At 37.2% G+C, this 21,598-nt stretch overlaps 1 protein-coding gene across 1 annotated transcript in view; it reads right to left on the bottom strand.

Moving 5' to 3' along the window:
* HS6ST3 (heparan sulfate 6-O-sulfotransferase 3) overlaps positions 1-17,685 on the bottom strand; it is an 891,948-nt gene extending 874,263 nt beyond the window's left edge. Inside the window, exon 1 of the mRNA XM_036757410.1 lies at positions 17,003-17,685. Within this exon, the coding sequence (XP_036613305.1) occupies positions 17,003-17,685 (683 nt within the window). The remainder of the gene's footprint in view (positions 1-17,002) is intronic.
* Positions 17,686-21,598: the final 3,913 nt, after the last annotated feature.

Below are 21,598 nucleotides of genomic sequence, written 5' to 3'. Positions count from 1 at the left end.
AAAAATGCCTCTTGCAATCTTATTAATATAAAGTTATTTAAGTTACCAAAAAGCAATACGGGGTAACAGCATGGATGCATACAGGAAAAAGAGATCTACTATTATGAGAAATTACTAAAAGGAATAATGTATTTAAAGTATTCTTGTTAATAAGATGACAGTTTCTACATAGCAGACTTATTTGTCAACCAGACTATTCTATCAACCAGAGCACTTGTACCTTGATTTCAAAATTGGAGGTTTAGGTTTATTGATTGACTTACCTTTCTCTAGAAACTTGATAATCTTCTTTGGAATGAAAAAGTAAAGCATATTGCCTAAAATTTAGACTTTCACTTCTCTGTTTAGAATAAAATGGATTATTTAAACTGAAAGCTTAACTTTGATTTCTGGGGGGAAATTTGGAAGGTATTAATAAAGACATGATATTGAGAACTTAAAAAAGGAAGCAGAATTTACTAAAAGCCAGCATAGGTCCAATAAGGACAACTCATACCAGACTAATCTTATTTCTTTTGTAAGTGTCACTATTAAGTCAGATTAGGGAATACCATAGACATAGTATGTCTGGATTTCGGTAAAGCATTTGATAGTCTCTCACAATTTCTTTGTTGATAAAATGAAGAGATAATGAGATAAATGAGATAGGACAGACCAAGAATGCCCAGACACTAATTTAGAACTGATTAAACAACTGAACCCAAATATAGGTGATCAACGGATTGATATTAACCTAGGGCAAGGGTTCATAAACATTTTTGTATCATGGAGCCCTTTGGCATCAAATTGTGAGGCCCATTGACTCTTTTACAGAATAATTGTTTTAATTAAGTTGAAAGAAATTCTACATTTCAGTTAGGATTTAGTGAAATTTTAGAGAACCCTTGAAATCTATCCATGAAACCACTGGGCCTTAGGATAGGAATCCCTGGCCTAGAGAAACATCTCTAGTGGAATGCATTAGAGCTCCAAGCTTGGATCTATTTTGTTTGACAATGTTAATCAATAACTCAGATAAAGGTATAGACAGCATGTTTATGAAACTTAAGGATGACATGAAGCTAGAAGGAACATCTAATATGTTCAGTAATAGAATTGAGATCCAAAAAGAGCTTAACATGCTCACTTCTCCTCTCTCTAATTCATCCTATGAATAGCTGACAAGATAATCTTCCTAAAGCTCATCTCTGATCACATCACTACCCTGCTTTAAGAAAAAACATCTTTTGTGACTTCCTATAGTCTTTACGATAAAATACAAACTTCTCAACTTCGTATTTAAAACCTTTTATAATCATGTTCCAGCCTACTTTTAAAGGTGAAGAAAAAATTATATAAAATGATCTTTTTACCATATTTTCTGTTCCTGACTTTGAAAACAACGAATCAAGAAACATAGTTTGTTCACAATAACAGGAACTTTTCTTAAGATTAGTATAGTAACTTGCTGTCTTTGAGGAGAACTAGCTCCTGGTGAAAGTTAAGCCCAGGCAAAAGGGAGGTATTCTTTTAACAGCTCTCATTCATTCATTCATTCAACCAATCAACAATATGTATTAAGCACATATTACATGCAAGATAAAAATAAAATGCATTCTATCCTCAAGGAGTTTACATTAATTGCTCAGGATCTCATAGCTAGTAAGTACAAGATTTAAACTCAGATCTTCTTGATATCAGGGCAGGCACTCTATGCAATGTGCCACCTAGCTGGTGCAGGATGAGATTCTCATTACCTCGAGTCTAGATCATTTCAATAGTCTGCTGTTTGGTTTCTCCCCTATTCTTGTTTATCTTATCAGGCTTAATGCTAATGTGTTCCCTCTGTTGATTATCTCCAATTTATCTTGTATATAACTTACTTGTACATAATTGTTTTCAAGTTCAAGTTGTCTCCCTCATTAGGTTATGAGATCCCTGAGAGCAGGAGCCATTTTTGGCTTTTCTCTGTATTCTCAGGGCCTAGCATAGTGCTTGGCACATAGAAGATGCTTGATAAGTACTAGTTGACTGACTGACAATAGACAGCTGGCAATGCACAGCTCAAAACCAAAAAGGATACTGGGGCAATCAATTAATTTCCATAAACAAATTTCCAGAAGTAAAAGATCTGGATCATTTTAACAACCAGAAGTACTATACATTGTAAGTAAAGGAAACATAGACCTATGATTTAGATAGGTAGTGATACCTAATGGTTCTGTTAATTACAAGACTGTCAGTTTTTATCTCAGTGCTACCTTGCCTCAGATTTATAATTAATAATTAACATTTATATAATTTTTCCTGATATTTCAATTGAGCTGCATTTAATGGAAAAGTATAAAAAGCTAAATAATGTGTTATTGTTTCTGTTAAATATCCATAATAATAGGAAGCTTAAAAATTTGGACATGCACAGCCAGCACATAACACAAATATTCATCTGGCTATAGCTACAGAATGTTCAGGCTCAGAGTCTAAAATCAAATAATAGGGAGCGAAGACTGCAGAGTTTAAGCTGCAACTCAGTGAACTCACCCATCATTCCAAACCAAACAACTTTAAAGCTTCAAATTGAATTCTGGAGTGGCAGAGCCAACAAAAGGTGGGGGTGAGACATTTTTGCCACCCAAAACAACTTAGGAGGTGGAAGGAGAAATCTGTGATACTGGGGTTGGAGCTGTGCAGTACACACTGGGCAAAACCAGCAACAGGCCATGAAGGAAACTACAACTAGGCAGCAGCAGCTTCCAAAGTTCAGAGTTCATAGACAGTAAGGGAGTTGGAAAAGTAGCCAGAAAGAAATTACATGGGGCCTTTTGCGACACTGGATTGCCTATATGTAGTTGTGGGTTGCAGTTCCAGCTTAAGGACAAACACTAGTACTTTTACAGCTGCAGGAGAGCAGGAGCACAGGGGCCCTGGTCACAGTTTCAGGGCCAAGAGGAATGATAGCACTTCAGGCTACAGGGGAGGAGGGGTCCTGGTCATAGTTCTGGATTGGAGAAGACTGTTTGTAGTCTCTCACAAAGGAGAAAGGAACCTGGTTACAGCTCTAGGGCCAAGAGGAATGAAGCACTTGCAGCTTCAGGGGTGCAATATCCTTTCCTTGGTAAAGACCAGAGTACAGACCGGCGGAGCAGTGACCACACCTCTCCTTGGATCATACTGCCTTGAAAGCACTGAAAATTTACACACCCCCAGAAGTAGCTCTGAAAACAGCAGCATGAAAAACCTGAAGTTTGGGACAGTTCCCCTTTTCCCCCAGGAACAGAGCCCAACTTTAACATAAAATTCAAATCAAAGAAATAGGCTGTAAAAATAAGCAAACACACACAAAAAAACAACCACCATTTGCAATAGCAACCACACTGGCATACCCAGGATGGCTTCTAGTGCAGGTTCTTAGATCTGCTTTATTAAGGAAAGACAGCTGTTTCAGGGGTCAACAATCTTTCTTTTTTAATCACATAAAATACTAACACAAGAAATACAGAGAAGAGAAATAAAGACCAACAGACATGGCTCTACTGCCTGAATCAAAACTTTACATCTACCACTGAATCAAGAGGGCCTTTAATTCTGAGGAGTCAGAAAGCTCTGAACATATGGCCACTTGGAGTCTAAACCAGGGATACACAACATCTTTCTCATAAGCAAGCCCCCAAAGCAAAAGCTCACCTCTCTGAATATATATTCTTTCAGCTAATAGGCTCAGAGCCAGAAGGCATCACAACTCAGCTCATTGTCTAATTAGCTTATTAACAAAAGGTGTGCAAGCCTTTCTATAAGCAAGCTTCCCTTAATGGGTTCCACATAAGCCCTATTAATGGGCACAGAAGATCTTACACCTCCCTCCATTAATATTACACCATTAAAAGCTACTATGGTGACAGGGAAGATCAAGACACAAACTCAGGAGAAGACATCAAAGTAAAAATGTCTGCAAACAAAGTCTCAAAGAAAAATGTGAATTTGACACAAGCCCAACAAGAATTCCCAAAAATTAATTTAAAAATCAAATAAGAGAGGTGGAGGAAAAATGGGGGAAATGAGAGTGATGGAAGAAAATTATGAAAAAAAAGTCAACAGCTTGTTAATAGAGGCAAAAAAAATTGAAGAAAATAACACCTTAAAAAACAGAATTGACCAATTTGTAAAAAGAGGCACAAAAATCCATGGAAGATAAGAACTCCTTAAAAAGTAGAATTTTGCAAATGGAAAAGGATATTCTGGAAGCAAAGGGGAGTAGAATTTTAGAAAAATTGATGTGATAGACTTCTGGAGAAAGTTGAATAGAAATAAAAGGAAGTATACCTTTTCTTAGCTGTACATGGCACGTTCACAAAAATTGGCCATGCATAAAAACTTCACAGACAAATGCAGAAAAGCATCCTTTTCAAACCATAATGCAATAAAAATTACATCCCATAAAGGTCCGTGGGAATATAGATAAAAATTTAATTGCAAGCCAAATAAACAAAATACAAAATCTATATCCAAAAAATCTTAAAGAATGTGTGGGTCAAAGAACATATCATAGGAATAATCAATAATTTCATTAAAGGAATGACAAAAATGAGACAACTACAAAAATGTGTAGGATACAGCCAAAGCAGTGCTTCTGTAAATGCTTATATCAATAAAACAAAGAAAGAGAAGATCAATGAATTGGGCATACAATTTTAAAAAAAACTATAAAAAGAACAAATTTTGAATGCCTAATTAAACACCAAATTGGAAATCTTGAAAACAAAAGGAGAAATTAATAAAAATTAAAAGTGTGAACTAATAAATAAAGTAATAAATATAACTAGGAGTTGGTTTATGAGAAAAAACAATAAAATAGATAAGCCATTTGATTTAAACATTTGATTAAAAAAAGAAGAAAACCAAATTACCAGTATCAAAAGTGAAAAGGGTTAATGAAGAGGAAATTAAATCAATAAGGAGATATTTTGCCCAATTAAAGCCAATAAATCTAACAATCTAAGTGAAATGAATGAATATTTATAAAAATATAAATTGTTCAGACTAATAGAAAAGGAAATAAAATACCTAAGTAACCCTACCTTAAGAAAATTACATGATAACTTTATGTATTTAAAAGGAATAGCAAGTTGTACATAATAGATTTGCAGTTTCACATACAATCATCTTTCTTCTATTCTACAATGTTATGGAAATGCATTATTTCTTAAGTTCAGAATAAAATTAAATTAAATTAAAAAGAAATAAAGAAATTAAACAGCGCATTAGTGAACTCCCAAGAAAAAATCCCCAGGACCAATGGGATTGACAACTGAATTCTACTAAACATTTAAAGAACAATTAATTCCAATTATATATAAACTATTAGGGAAAATAGGCAAAGAAAGAGTCCTACCAAACTCCTTTTAAGACAAAATATGGTGGCAATACCTAAACCAGAAAGAGCAAACACAGAGAAGGACAACTGTAGACCAATTTCCCTAATGAATATTGAGGCAAAAATTTTAAATAAAATACTAGCAAGAAGATTACAGCAACATACACAGATCATACACTATGGCCAGATGGAATTTAAACCAGTTATATAAGGCTGGTTCAATATTAGGAAAACTATCAGCATTATAACCATATTGGTAACAAAAAAGAACAAAAATTATATGATTATCTCAATGGATGCAGAAAAATCTTTTGACAAAATACAACACCCATTCCTATTAAAAACACTAGAAAGTAGAGGAATCAGTGGAGCTTTCCTTAAAATGATAAGTGGCATCTATCAAAAACCATCAGCAAGCATTAACTGTAATGGGAATAAACTAGAAGCATTTCCAATAAGATCAGGGAAGCAAGGATACCCATGATCACCACTATTATTCAAAATTGTACTAGAAATACTAGCTATAACAATAAGACAAGAAAAAAATTGAAGGAAATAGAATAGACAATGGAGAATAAAAACTATCATTCTTTGCAGATGATATGATAGTGTCCTTAGAGAATCTTAGTGAATCAACTAAAAACTTCTTGAAATGACTAACAACTTTAGCAAGTTGTAGGGCATAAATAAACCCACATAAATCATCAGCATTTCTATAGATTACAACAAAGTTCAAGCAGGAAAGAACAGAGAAATTCCATTTAAAATAACTCCAGACTATATAAAATAATTAGGAGTCTACTTGACAAGACAAACACAGGAAGTATATGGACACAATTACAAAACACTCTTCACACAAATAAAGACAGATCTAAACAAATGAAGAGATATTAATTGTTCATGGGTAGGCCAAGCCAATATAATAAAAATGACAATTATCCCTAAATTAATTCACTTACTCAGTGCCATATCAACCAAATTACCAAAAATTATTTTATAGAGCTAGAAAGAATAATAAAAAATTCATCTGGAAGAACAAAAGTTTAAAGATATCAAGGGAAAGATGAAAATGTGAAGAAAGGTAATCTAGCAGCACCAGATCTCAAATTATATTACAAAGCAGTAAGTAACCATCAAAATAATCTGGTACTGGCTAAGAAATAGAGTGGTGGATCATTGAAATAGATTAGATATTCAATATACAGTAGCAAATGATGATAGTTGGGGGCAGCTAGGTGGCACAGTGAGTAGAGGACCAGCCCTGGAATCAGGAGGACCTGAGTTCAAATCTGCCCTCAGACACTTGACATACATACTAGCTGTGTGACCTTGGGCAAGTCACTTAATCCCAATTGCCCTGCCTTCCCCACTTCAAAAAAAAAGGAAATGATGATAGTAATCAAGTGTTTGATAAAGCTTTTGGCACAAGAACTCATTATTTGACAAAAACTGCTGGGAAAACTGGAAAGCAGTTTTGCAGAAACTAGGTATAGACCAACATCTCACACTATATACCAAAATAAGCTCAAAATGGATACACGATTTAGACATAAAGTGTGATATTACATGCAAATTAGGGGAGCATGGAATAGTTTCTCTGTCAGATCTATGGATAAGGCAAGACTGTTATAGGAAGTAAAATGGATAATTTTGATTACATCAAATTTAAAAGGTTCTGCACAAACAAAATCAGTGCAGCCAAGATTGGAAAAGCAAGAAATTGTAGGGGAAATTTTTTACATTAGGCTTCTCTGATAAAGGTCTCATTTCTTAAATATGTAGAGAAGTAAGTCAATTTTTAAGAATGTGATTCATTCCCCAATTGATGAACGGTCAAAGGATATGACCAGGTGGTTTTCAGAAGAAAAAAGTCAAAGTTCTCTATAGTCATATGAAAAATTCTCTAAATCACTAATGATTAGAGAAATGTGAGTTATCTGGTTGGCTAATATGACAAAAAAGGAAAATTACAAATGTTAGTGTGGATGTGGAAAAATAAGGACATTAATGCAGTGTTTGTGGAGTTGTAAACTGATCCAACCATTCCAGAGAGCAACTTGAAACTATGTCCAAAAGGTTATAAAACTTGCATATCCTTTGACTCAGCATTACTACTACTAAATCTCTATCTCAAAAAAATCAAAGAAAAAGGACCTATATGTACAAAAAGATTTATGGTAGCTCTTTTTGTAGTGGCAAAGAACTGAAAATTGGGAAGATGCCCATCAATTCGAGAATGGCTGAACAAGCTGTAACATATGATTTTAATGGTATACTATTGTGCTACAAGAAATGATGAGTAGTATGGTTTCAGAAAAACCTGGAAAGTGTTGTATGAACTGATGCAAAATGAAATGGTCAGAACCAGAACATTGCATGTATTAATCGTAACATTGTATGCTGATGAACTGTGAATGACTTAGCTATTTTCAGCAATACAATGATCCAAAACAATTTCAAAGGACTTAGGATGAAAAATGCTGTCCATGTCCAGAAAAAGAACTGATGTAGTTGGATGAAGATTGAAGCAATTTTCACTTTATTTTTCTTGCTTTTTTGCAACATGGTGTGGTGGTAATCTGTGCCGGGCTTTTTGCTGTTCTTCTCTTAAATGCCTTTAATGATTCTGGCCTTTGTTTGAATGGGGTTGGTAAAGTGGGATCTTGGCTTGGAGTGTTTCTCATCACTAAGACAATTGGGAGTCATTAATTGGAAACCCTGTATATGGTGGTACTAGGGATTAACTAACTTTGCCACACACTAAATGGGACTTTTAACTGTTCTTTGTTTGAGTACTTCTCAGCACTGAGGTAGTCAAGTGCCCCAGGGCCCTGAGACAAGTATACAAGATTCGAGGTTGGCGTTTGACTTTTGAAGATCACTCATGAAAGGAGTATTGAGGGAAAGCCATTGTAACTGCCCTCCCAGGCTTTGCTAACCCAGCCCCATTGGTTCTTCTCTGGTAACTATGTATTGTGATTTGATCAGACAAGGTCTATCTGTTGATGTTTGTAATTTCTGTTTATATTTGTCTTGAAGTTCAGGGGGCTGATCTTTTCCCCCTGAAATAAGTGAATGATATATGTATGTTTAATTAAACTGAGATTATTAACCCCTTAAAGCTGCTTTCCTTAGAAAAGCAGATCAAAGAACCTGTGTTAGCAGCCTTCTGTGTGCTGGTTGTTGTTGTTCTTACACAGCCCCAGTAGCTGCTAGCCACATTGTTGCTACACATGGCTAATATGGAAATATGTTTTGCATGACTTCACATGTATAATTGACATCACATTTCTTGCTTTCTCAATGGGTAGGGGAGGGTGTGAGAGAACTTAGAACTCAATATTTTTTAAATGATGTTAAAAATAAATAAAAATTTTTAAAAGAAAATCAGATTAAATAAGGTGTCTCAGGACGTTTGCCTTGTTTCCAAAACTAATAATGGCTTCAAAAATCATATATGGGTCTTAATTAAGATACTTCTTCACAACTTATAGTCATCTTCAAGATAAAAATCTTCACTCCCTTCAACTATCCTCTCTATATCACCATCATTATTTCCTTCTTTTGGAGGTACACATTATCATTGTCACTATGAAAATGGCATGCTCAGAACTTAATACGATACTGGATATGTGTTCTGAAGGACATAGACCTTCCCTTGGGATAGATAATGCAATTTTACTAACGTAACCAATAATTGTAATACCTTTTCATAGCAGATATGTTGCACTGCTGACCACTGATCTTTTAGTCAATTACAAAATCTGAGATTTTTTTTCATATGAACTACTGTCCTCTCACCATCTTTTTTTGTATAATTTATTTTTGAACCTAAATACAAAGTTTTATATTTATCCCTGTTAAATGTTATTTTATTGGTTTTGCTCTAGAATTTTGAATCTTGATTTGTCATTTTTATATTATCCTTATTGTGTGATCCTAGGAAAGACACACCTCTCAGTGATCTGGCACTAATTGCAGAGAAAATACAATTTGCATAGATGGCATTTCCTAACTCAGGAGTTCCCTATACTAATGAAATCACAGGAGTCGTCTAGTTAGAATAGTAGATGGAATACTGGACATCAGCAAAACCTGAGTTTGAATCCAGCCTCAGCCATTCAGTAGCAGTGTGATCTTGGCAAGCCATTTAATCTCTCTAAACCTCAGTTGACCCATCTGTAAAATGGGGGTAATAATAGCACCCAACTCACAGTGTGTTGTGATGATCAGATAATATAATATAAATTACTTTCTAAATATTAAAGCAAGCATAAGTGTTAGCTATTAGTAATATCATTGTTATTATTAGCCCTATCTCTTTTGCAAATAGATTTGATAAGTATGATTTCTGTCACTCCCCTGCTCAAAAAGGTCCAGTACCTCCCTCTTGCCTCAAGGATAAATATAAACTTTTCAATTTGACTTTTAAAGCTCTTGTCAACCTTTGCTTTTGAAGGCTTATTACACATTTGTCTCTTTCATGAATTCTGCCTTCTAGCCAAACTGTTTGTTGCTTCTTTATACAGTATTGGATCTCCTGCCTCCATGTCTTTCTGCACAGATTTTCCTTGATGTTTAGGATGTACTCTCTCCTAACTCTGCCTCATAGACTGCTTAGATTCCTTCAAAATACCTCCTATAGGAAGTCTAATACTGACTGTCATAATTGTTGGTATCTTCTCACCATACCAATTACTTTGTATCTATTTTGGAAGCTTTTTGTAATTTTTTTTTCATTTTAAACTTAAAGAAAAAAAAACAGAACATTGTCATGTACACAGCAGAACATGAGAGGATTCAATATTAAATGATAAATTTCCATTTCAAGAAAATCTATATAATAAATACTACACATTGTATTCGAAGCTACTCAGCTTTGCTTCCTTGTAGGTTTTCTATTTTATTTTTATTTTATATATAATCTTTGTATACATGTTTCTTTCACACACCCACCTCCAATAGAATATAAGCTACTTGAAGGCTTCATTTTGTCTTGGTATCCCTGGAACTTAGCACAGTTCTTGGAATGAAGAAAGTTCTCAAAAAAAAGCATGTGGGTTGAATGAATGTCTTCACCCAAGTCATGGATAAAATCAGTAATAAGTAAAAAGCTCTTTATCATATTACTAGATACATTCTTTTTATGTTAATTTCAATCTATTAACCAACATTTGTTCAGAACTGTTGTTGAAGAAAGTATGACTTCACCTAAATATACTATAACCCAGGCTATATATCTTCATCGTGTCTGTAAGTATTTCCTGGAAAATTTTGTAAAATATCTTGCTGGATGACAGTATAAGCTAAACAATTCTAGAGCTAAACAACAATGCCATAAGAGTGTTAATTTTCTGAATGACTTGGATAAAAATTGAATGCATGCTTATCAAATCTATATCCTAAATTCAAAGATTTATGAAACCCAGAAGTTTGGATAAGAATGTAGCAACAGCTTGAAAACTGCCTTCTTCTGTGGAAAGGCAATCTCTTTAACAAAGGAAAAGAAGTCTTTCAGAGCATTAGCAACCAGAATTCTTCTTTAACCAATTAGAATTTGATCTGGAATTGTGCTTCGAATGAATAACTTTATAAGTCAGAACTCCTCAAAGTAAAACATTATCTTTGAGAAGAGGGTTTATTCATTCATTAACATTTACCATATAACCACAGAGGCCCCTAACACTGAATCAATAAATCACAAAACAAAACATCCCTGTCCTTGGAAGGCAAACACATAGATTATTCCTTTCTTACAGTATTTTGAAAATGGGAAAAGATACTCATCTGTCTAGAACAGGTTAGGCAGACCTAGAGGCAGAGGGATAATGGAATTTCTGAAGACTTTTTCAAGCCCATCATTTCTATGATCCTATGTTTGACATCACAAATGGTCAGAGGACTACAATGGAGGGAACTGTGGCAAAGAAATCAGAAAATATGGCACAGTCATTTACTGGCTGTGCAACCTTGGTGAAGTCATTTAACCTCCTGGAGCTTCATTTTCCTTAACTATAAAATGGTGATAACAGCACTTTGCCCTGCCTACCTCACAAGATTGTTGTAATACTGTCAAATGATTCCATGAAATGAGATAATGCAAGAGTCAGCAATAGGAAACATTTGTCATAGAGTGAGGATGCTACTTTCCCTACAACATCATCCCCAAAACTTAGTGAAATATCCGCCATGCTCTTCCTACTCCTTTTCTAGTCCACACTTAAGAAATACTGCTAATAATGAAATATGGACAGAAAATCCCTATTCACATCGAAAGAACCCACAGAGCACTTTGGAAAATACTGTTTATGAAAAATATATTGATTGACTTGTTCTCTCCAGGAACTAATTAGTTCTCAAGGCTGTAATTGAATTGAAGATATTCAATTCAACATTTATTAAGTATCTCATATGCAAAACTCATAACTTTGACAGAATCCTGATCCTATGAAATCATGACTTAATTTTTCCTCTATTGATTCTGCCTCTAGAATCAAAATTACCTAAAAACTTTATGCCTTGGCAAACCTGAATGGTTCTTCCATTTATCTACTACATTTCCCACAGTAGGGAAAATAAAAAAATACTACAACAAATAAAGGAATGAGCCCCTTGATTTGCAGTCAAAAGATTCCAAGAGGCAGGATAGTATAGTAGATAGAGAGCTGACCTTGCAATTATTTGAACCATACAGCAACTTACTGAGGCAGGGGTAAATAGATACAGAGATACACACACACACACACACACACACACACACACTTGTATGTGTGTGTGTATATACAGAGAGAGAGAGAGAGAGAGAGAGATCAGTATATAATAAAACCTGCCTCAATGAGTTGCTATTTGGTTTAGATGATTTCAAGTTTATCTTTCTATGACTGACACAGAGTACTCTGAAGTTTGTAAAGCTTATATACATTTATATATACATATATATATATATAATATCACTTGAACCATACAGCAACTCATTGAGGCAAGTATTATCAGTATTATATACTGATATATAAATAGATAGATAGATATATAGGGACATGTATTAGCATTATTGATATATATGTATATATATATAAGTATGTACTATATATCATATATCAGTATATACAATATTGTTAATATCTGTGTATATATGCATATATACACATATGTATATATATATATATATATATATAAAACTGATAATACCTGCCTCAATAAGTTGCTATATGGTTTGAATGAGATAATATATGTAAAATGCTTTACAAACTTTAACATACTCTGAAAGTATCTGTTATTATTGAAAAGCCCAACTCTGCTACTTACTAGCTGTATTTTAACCTCCTAGACCCTCAGTTTCTTCATCTGTAAAAGCTGCAGGTTGGATTAGATGACATATAAGGTCTGTTTCATTTGAAAATTCTACAATCATTGAAACAAGGCAAAACAAAAGCAGGGAATTAAAATGAGATTTTATAACAGGTAAATTCCCTGATACCTTCAAAAGAAAGAAATCATCTATTTCACGTTGTTGTCATCTCTGTTCTGCAAAAGAGACTCCCGTGTATACTTTCAAAATAAAAGGCTAACACTGAGACTTTGTAGAACCATACCCCGAGGGCCAAACTGTAACTACCCCTTCCCTAGTTTAGGTGACATAGGAGATCAGGTCCTATCTAAAGAGCAAAACTGTGCTGCGAAATTTAATTAAACATCCTGGGTCAAAAACTGAAGTAAAAGTAAAAATAAAAGTGGAGAAAATATGGCAGGAAATAATTACAAAAAAAAGCAAGAGGAGAAACAGAAAGACTACTTTTGTATCATTATTAACAAATTAATACAAATATACAATTTTAAAAAGAGAAAAAAAAGGAATTGAAGAGCCAGATATTTAGAAAAGAACTAAGGGAAAACAAATATCAAAAATGGAAAGAGAAAGGGCAGCATAATATAGATGGCTTCACCCATAAATCAAAGTAAGCAAGTCCCCAAAATGCCAAATGAGGCACATACAATCAAAGAAAGAACTGACTAAAATATCCTTGTCCAGATGAAGGAGATCAAAAATACTATATGATAGCACAGTGAAAATATTGAAAGTGAGAGATACTCCAACCAAGTCAAGTCAGCAATCATGTATTAAGTACCTAGTATGTGCTAAGCAATACATTGAGCAATGGGAACATGAAGAAAGGTAGAATCAGTCCCTGACCTCAAGGAGTTCCCAATTTAATAAAAGATTATAAAATGATGGGCAGAAATCAATAGTAATGGGATAAAAGACTAAAAATATTGGAAATTGGGAAACAGTAATGAAATCAAGAAGAAAGTATAGAATAGTCAAATTCTAGCTACCTCCACACTAATTAGTCTAGATAACTAAGGTCTATATACAGCTGGAGCCAGTCAGTATTTGAGCTTCATCCCCCCTCTACCATATTTACAGGCTAATTTCCCCACCATTTCTATGCAGTTGATTCCCAGCACAGTAGGTCAGGAACAAAACTGGAACATTTGTCTCATTTGTGAAAGCAAATGACAAAATGATATTTCTCCCCCACTCCAGGTACTTGTGTTTAATATCATTAATAGCTATTTTTAGGGTCCCACTAATACAAAATTCCCCAGGATACCCTGCAGGACTAGTTTTATTCATCCCAACTATCCTCCCTATTGTCCTCTCCCTCCAGGTCTCTTTAGCTCACATATATGTGGGCTTTAAGGTATACAGCAGGTTTTCCTGGCCTCAAAGTAAGGGCAAATATTATTATCTTCATTTTACAAAGATAATTACTATTCTTCTCAGCTATTCTTACTACTACCCTGACTGTTCATTAAGGCTGGTCTTACCACAATAGGCAATCTTCTATATAGTATGCTTCCAGGTTCACTGGGAAAACATTTTTGCCCTCTCCCTCCTTATCAAATAACTCCCTAATCCCCTGAATGATATCTTAAATTCCACATCTAACATTTTAAATGTTAAAAGGCCATGTATACATGGGAGGAATAACAGGGAACTATCAGTCACTTAAAACTTAGTGGGAATGACTTCACCAGATCCTTTCCTATAAGGAGGTTAAATGGGGGAATAGTCAGAAAAAGATAGGGTACTCTTAGATGGGGAGAAGAAAGGAACACAGAAGGGGCATATCTGAAGAATAACTTCTTCTAATCTACAATTTTGCCTCCAGCTAGCCCAGTTCCTCAAGTAAAATCAATTACCTTGCTCCCCATACAGAAACAGATCATCTGTCATTTTCTATTGTAGATGATTGTGCATCCTCCGTTATTGAGGGTGCTCCAGTAGATCGTAGAAGACTATATACCAGTAAGGGCTGGTAAATAATTATATCTCTACTACTCTGGACAGTCACAATTTTCAGCTCCTGCTATCACCTCATCACCTACTCTCCCCTAGTCCCTTAATACAGTGCTTCTCAAATAAAACAGAACAATTCTTTCCCACAGTACCTAAATAAGAAAGAAATGGGAATACCCCAGGGCACCATAAAAAGTCAGACAGAAAATAACACTATAAAGATCAGAAAACAAAGGGAAAGCTAGAACAGGGTGATCAGTGCCTAATAACCTGTAATTCAAGGTATAATATATTCATTGTGAATAGCTGGCACACACACAAAAAAAAATTAGTTTGCTCAATAGAAAGCATGTGTTGGGAAAATTTTGTTACATATGTGAAAATCTCAGTCAAAATATAGAGAAATGGAGGGTTTTGTGTAGAAAGAAGACTGTGCTATTTGCAGTGGGTGTAGTTAGCTATGTGGCATTTACAACTTCTAGCATTCAGCAGCATTTCAGAGTTAAGTCAAAATTCCCATCTCTGTTGGAAATTTCTTCTTGTCCTAGCACAGTGGAAGGAGAACTGGGCCTGGATTTGAATGCCTGCTATTCTACTTACTACCCATGTGGCCTTAGATATGTCACTTAACTTAAACCTGGTGCTGTTTTTGCTCTCCAAAATGAGGCAATTAAAATGGATGATGTCAAAGGCCCCTCCCAGCTCCAAAATTATGTCCTTATGAAGATGTTTGAGTACTATACTGTATTGCACTGCTGAAAAGAGAGAGACAAACAAAATTTTTGGTTTAACACAAGATTAATTCTGAAAAGATTAAAGAGTACTATATTAAGAGGGCAAAGATCAAAGAAAGATAAGTGGCAAGGAACTCTCCAAAAAACAGTGTACTGCTGACTTGGAAAACAGAGTATAAATATACTATGTTCTGAAGTAGTCATTGATTGAGAAGCAAAGTTTGAAAGTATCACTGTGACAGCCTAATACCATATACAATCACAAATCTTTGTAGAAAGATTTAATAAATGCACTAAGCAAAAGGTAGTCAGTATCCCATGACCTTCATTCCAAATTTCAAGTCATTTCTTATTCTGACAAAGGCCTATTTTTAAATGGGAGAAACAAAGGTCCTTGAAAAACTGCCACGGGAAAATTCCCATAATGAAATTATGCTCATTCTCAGAGGAATGAGGTGGAATTAGATGCTCCAGTGGTGCTGAATTCCTAAATCTGGGCTGCTTCCAGCTAGCTACTGAAGGTTTTCTGTAAGTGTCAAATGGGGGGTAGGGGGGGAAACCATCTGCTATAAACCAGTTGAGTAAGCTTTTTAATTCATAGTTCTTGACCACAAAACTTATAGAAATACTGGTGTTAAAACACTATTTAAATAATACTTCACTTTTATGATAAGGAATAGGGTTGAGAACAGTATTAAAATTGTAATAGGTAAGAAAAGTATCCACCCAAAATCTTTGCCCATGCCTTTCTCAAAGAATGGCAACAGAGTAAGCATTTTCATTGGCTATTCAAATGTAAAAGTTTCCTAATTCCCAACAGTATGCTTTAAAAAAAAATTAATCACTTCTACACTGTAAGAAAAGGACAGTGTTACTCATCCATGTCCCAGGAGTCACCTAACACGGTATCAGGCACAGAGTTAGGTGCTCAATAAACATTTGTTCAAGATATGAATAAACAAATGCAAAGATTCTTGCTAAAAGACAGTATCTTGAGTCCAAAACACTAGATGCTGAATAGCTGGCACTAGATCAACCCTCAGAGTCTGTCAAGGAAGAGCAAGGGTTTAAATTCCTCTTCTTAAAGAACATCAAGCCAGTCGTGCCATAATGGCTGAGAGCCACTTGGAGTAGAAGTATTTTCTTTCCTTTTTTCACCTGGGACAACCAGCATGCAGGCTATTAGCATATTTGAGGAGCACTTTGCCCACTCTACATTTTACACAGACACAAACAGTTCACTTTCCACCCTTGTCCATTTATTTGCTTTCTTGACTGACTTGGAAGATTATGCATAAAATATAACTCTCTCCTGGAACTAACCCTTCACCTTTGAACCAAGAGGCCCACAAACAATACATATATGCCCAATCTTTCTAAATTTCTTTGAATATGAGGGAGGAAAAGAATGGGGTGATGAGTGAGTTCAAGACCAGAGGATCAGACAGAGGTTCTTTTTTACCTCCTTCCACTACCCCAGCCCCAAAAGTAAGGAAATACTTTGGTCCAACACAAGCGCTAGAGAAGACCCTGTATCGGAGAAATCAGGTGCAAGGGAAGGAGAGTGAAAATCGTGGTGTTGGTAAGAAAAAAGTGTCCGAAAGAGAATGACCGTACCTGGTGCGGCTGTGGTTTCGAGGGCAGTCCTTTTTCTCCATGATGGCCGGCACACAGTTGGTGAGCTCTGTCCAGTCGGCGTGCAGCCCACAGCTCCAGCCCGTGGAGAAGCGCGAGAAGAGCCAGGTCTCCTTTTTGCCCGGTCGGTGGCAGGTGCATTTTTTCTGGCCAGGCTTGCAGCTACAAGGCTGCTCCAGCCGGATATTCTTCACTAGGTGCCGCCCGAAGGTCGTGCCCCCAGTTTTCTGGATGTGCAAAAAGACGATCACGTCCCGCCCTTTGATGTTGAAATCCACGAAACGAGTGAGGTCCTTCACCGAGAAGTTGAAGCGAGGCACAAATTTGGGCAGAGAGCCATTGTCAGGGGACTCTCGGTCCTGCTCTTCCTCCTCTTCTTCCAACTCCTCGAATTCTTCCTCTGCCTCCTGCACTGGCCCGGAGAGCTGTGCCGCCGGTGCCCCCGGAATCTCGGCTTGCTGGTCCCGGGGCGGTGGTTGCTGCTGGTCCTCTCGGGGACCCGCTGGGGCGGCTGCAACCTGGCCCGACTCCCCCCCAGCGTGGAACTTGTCCCCGAAGTTGGTACAGGAACTGGTGCAGGTGGGGGACACGTACTGGTACATGATGATCAGGAATAGGAGCGTGAGCACCGGCGTGAGCAGCCACTTGTTGAACCTCTCATCCATGGTCCTGCTCTCAGGCCAGAAGGCGAAGCTGCGGCGGTGGTGGGGGCGGCGGCAGCTGCTCCACTGAAAGCCCGCGCTGAAGTTTGGACTCCGGGCTGCGGCTCGGAGCCCGCCGCACCTCCATCCCCCTGTGGCCAGGCAGGCGGGACCCCCCGCAAAGGCTTCCGGCTGGCTGGCTGGCTGCACTCCGGCGTTCTGGTGGCTCACTGCTGCTGGCTTTCGCGGGGCTAAGGGGAGGTGGAGTAGCGAACCTGGGTCCCCTAGCCCACCGCTGCTGCGGAGGAGAAAGAGGAGGAGGAAGGCGAAGATGAGGTGCCGGTTCCCGACACCAAGGGGCGGCGGCTGCGCGAAGACTATTCCAGTGCTCAAAAGGGACTCTCCCTCTACTCTCTCCCTGGACCCCCAGGGCCGTTAGTTCTGCCCTAGCCAGAGAAGGAGAGAGCTAGCAAGCGTCTCTCAGACCAGAAAGGCGCCTCAGGGAGCCAGCCTGTCGCGGGCTCTTAAGCACTTACTATCTGATCTTGGGTCCTGAACCTTCCCCTCTGGTAGCTGAAAACCAGTGCTTCTACCCACACCCAGAGGCTTCATCTTCAGGAGCGAGCCCGGGTACCAGGAAACAGGAGGAGGAGCTTCGGCCCCTGGCCCCTCACAATGCCCCGCCCTCCCTAGCCCCTGCTCCTACCCACCTCCACCCCAGGCACCCTCTCACTCTGGGGAGCCTTGGGGCAAGGAGAGCCCGGAGCTGCGTGCTGGCTGGCTTTTAGCTGCCAGCCCCCAATGCAAGTTTGCAGATGAGCCCTTGCAGGGGGAGGAGAGAGAGAAAGGAGCCTCAGGCGAGTCAGTGCACCGCCTCTTCGGAGAAGTCCCACTGCTGCTTCAGGTCTGTCAGCCAGACACACAGGAGCGCGCGCGCGCTCGCGAAAGGCTGGCACCACCGCTACCCACCAGCCGGTGTGACAAGGAGTCCTCCTACCCGCAGCAAAAACCTGCCCAAGGTACGGAGCATGCGCCAAACCATTCCCCGGCCCTGGAGGAGTTTCCAGGGGAGGAGTCCAAGTCTCTGTGGGTTTTTAGCCGCTCCTGGAGAGTAGGGAATAAGGGGAGATGAGAATTCTGTCAGTTGGACACCGAAAAGGGGTGTGAAGATTAAGGAGGTAAACTGGGGAGGAATCTTACGCAAGTGTTAGGAACATTAATTTAAGACGTCTTAAATATGCAGCTTCCTTCTGCTGTGAGCACAGATACAAACCTGACTTGTTTTATTTGTAGAATCGGACACCTAAGCACCCACCAGCACGACTTGTTTGCAGTAGACTCCCAGTGGAGGACACTGCACTCACTATCAGTCCAGATGTTGGCTGGCCTCTCTCCGCAATGGAAACTTACCAGAGACTATTTTTTTTTCTTTTAATCTCTAGAGTTTGGCTACCTGCCCACAAAGAAAATCAGACTTTGATGTTAAAATTTTAATCTGTTTTCCACAACCTGTCTTTTACTCTGGTATATCCAGCACCTACAGTGCGACCTACTGTCTTAGAAGCTTTGGAGCTGGAAGGGATATCATTGGTCACTTAATTCAGTCTGCCTAAATATATATTCAATCAAAAACATTAATTTCCTAAGTAGGTACTATATGCAAAGGTACTGTGCTATGAGTTGCAAGGGATAGTACTATGCAAGACATCATTCTTTTCTTCAAGGAGCTTACATTCTAGTTTCAAATGTATTTCAGCATTAAAATTCTGTTGTTAATACTAAGATGTTGAAGTCCTATTTTTTAAAAAAATCTTAGAAAAGTTAAGGATAAATATTTAGCTTTATTTTATTTTCATTTAAGCTCTGACTTCATTAATTCTTTTTTATCAAGCTTTTGTATTCAGAGCAACGGTGCAATGGAAAGAGTTCTGCATTTAGAGTCAGTGGATCTGGGTTCCACTCTAAGCTTTACTGCTTACTAGGCTCTGTCACTTCGGGCAAGTCAATTAACTTATCTGGTTCCTAGTTTACTCATCTGAGAAATGAGGCAATTTCAGGAGCTACCATTTAACTTTTCTTACAGATTGGTCATATCTTGTGTATCTATCTCTCCTGAGCCTAGAGCAAGGGATTTATTTTACACAGCACACATTTAATGAATGATTATGGAGTTAAGCATTTACTATCTTGCATATCATCGAAATTGGACAAAATACACTATCATTGAATTGGAGTCCCTATTCCTCTACATTCACACTCCTTATTCTGACTGTGAAGTCTAAATAGAGCATGGTTTTTAATGTCCTGAGGAATGAGAAGTATGACTCCATCATCTCTTTTTTCATGTCCTCCCATTCAGCCAACCAGGCATCCACAAGCAATCTCACATCATCATAAGAAACTAGCCTTACTTCTTTAAGATCCAGGAGCTACCAAAGCACAGGCTACATTTATAATCCTCACATGTCCCTGTACTGTTGTATTTATCTCCATACCTTTATTTTTTCATAATAATGTATCTTTCATGATTATTTCATAATATGTGTCTTTTAGTCCTGTGGAAGGAATAGAACTCTTTCAGGGTATGCTTAAAATAAGCTTTGATTGAAATTAAGTTTATTCATTTTCCTAGTTGGGGGTCATCTGTCACATAAAAGTTCTGTTGCCCTATTGTCCCTTCTGTATCTTCAACTATATGGACAATTATAAAACTTCCCCAGACTCTGAACCAACATTAGTAGTAAAGGTGTTTGGCAAGATGAATTAGCTCCTAAAAGCTTGTTTCCTGCCATATTTTTTATTATCTATAAAATATTATAAATCACATTGCAGTATTCTCCAAAGCAAGAAACTGATATAACAAAAACTCAGTGAAACACAATAGCATTTCCTAAGTACATATTGTTAACCATGTCTTTGCTTCAGTCAGATAAAAATAAAGCAAATTTCTATATCACTTGATTGAAAAAATTTTATCATTTTATACTGCAGTAGGTTTAAAAAAGGTAATTAAAGCCATGGAAACTCACTTAGCACATAAAAAAGAAAAAAAATCAGAATAGAGAAATTGTGTTTTTAATATTGTCTTTGGTTTTAATAATAATATAGAGAGCACAAAGCTTTTCCAAATCTTTGGATTGTCTTCTCACAATTAACTTGGGACATAGGGCAAGTATTGGTAGAATCATAAAATGTTAGAATTCAAAAGCTCCTCTTCATTTAACAGAAGAAAGTGAGGCCCAGAGACTTTGCCTAGTTCATAAGGGAATCAGTAGCACATCTAACTCAGGTTGTCTGATTCCTAAACCAGTGTTCTTCACACTACATCACAACAGCTCCCCCCTTAAGGGTCACATTGCAGAGTTAAGGCAACAAATACAAAGAAATTTGATGGTTTGTATGGGATCACACATTGAGGTAAGTGTAGATTCACTCCTGGAATCCACACCACTATAGTGCTCTAAGTTAACACCTTAAAACAAATTTGACCTTTTGTTCTAAAAAATTCAATATTCACTTAGCAAGGAGCAGCAGAGCCCCTTACCTCCTAACCTCTCAACTCTTGCAACTATTTGAGTCAAAAGACAGGAAGAGACAAAGAAGCAGCACGACAGGTTTAAAATAGCCCCTTTTTGCTCTGGTGGCTCAGCCAATGGACTAACAAAGATAAGGGGGCAATCAGGTTCAAAAGTATTGTTCTTGTCGATTAGCTGCATCCTTATACTGGCCTGCAAATAAAGAAAAGCTCGTATTAATCCCAAAGGGTAAGTCTCTTGGAATTAATACTAATTAATAATAATACTAACACTAATAATAATATTTAATAATACTATATTAATGCTATCAATATTACTACCAAATTAGTACTAATATTATAACACGATTACTAATAATACTATTGTTGATAATAATATTATAACAATACTATTATTAGCTA

This window comes from Trichosurus vulpecula, chromosome 4 (assembly GCF_011100635.1).
Source record: "Trichosurus vulpecula isolate mTriVul1 chromosome 4, mTriVul1.pri, whole genome shotgun sequence".
Classification (NCBI taxonomy): Eukaryota; Metazoa; Chordata; class Mammalia; order Diprotodontia; family Phalangeridae; genus Trichosurus; species Trichosurus vulpecula.
The sequence above is the reverse complement of the archived record's forward strand: the minus strand, read 5'-3'. Positions and strand labels throughout refer to the sequence as shown.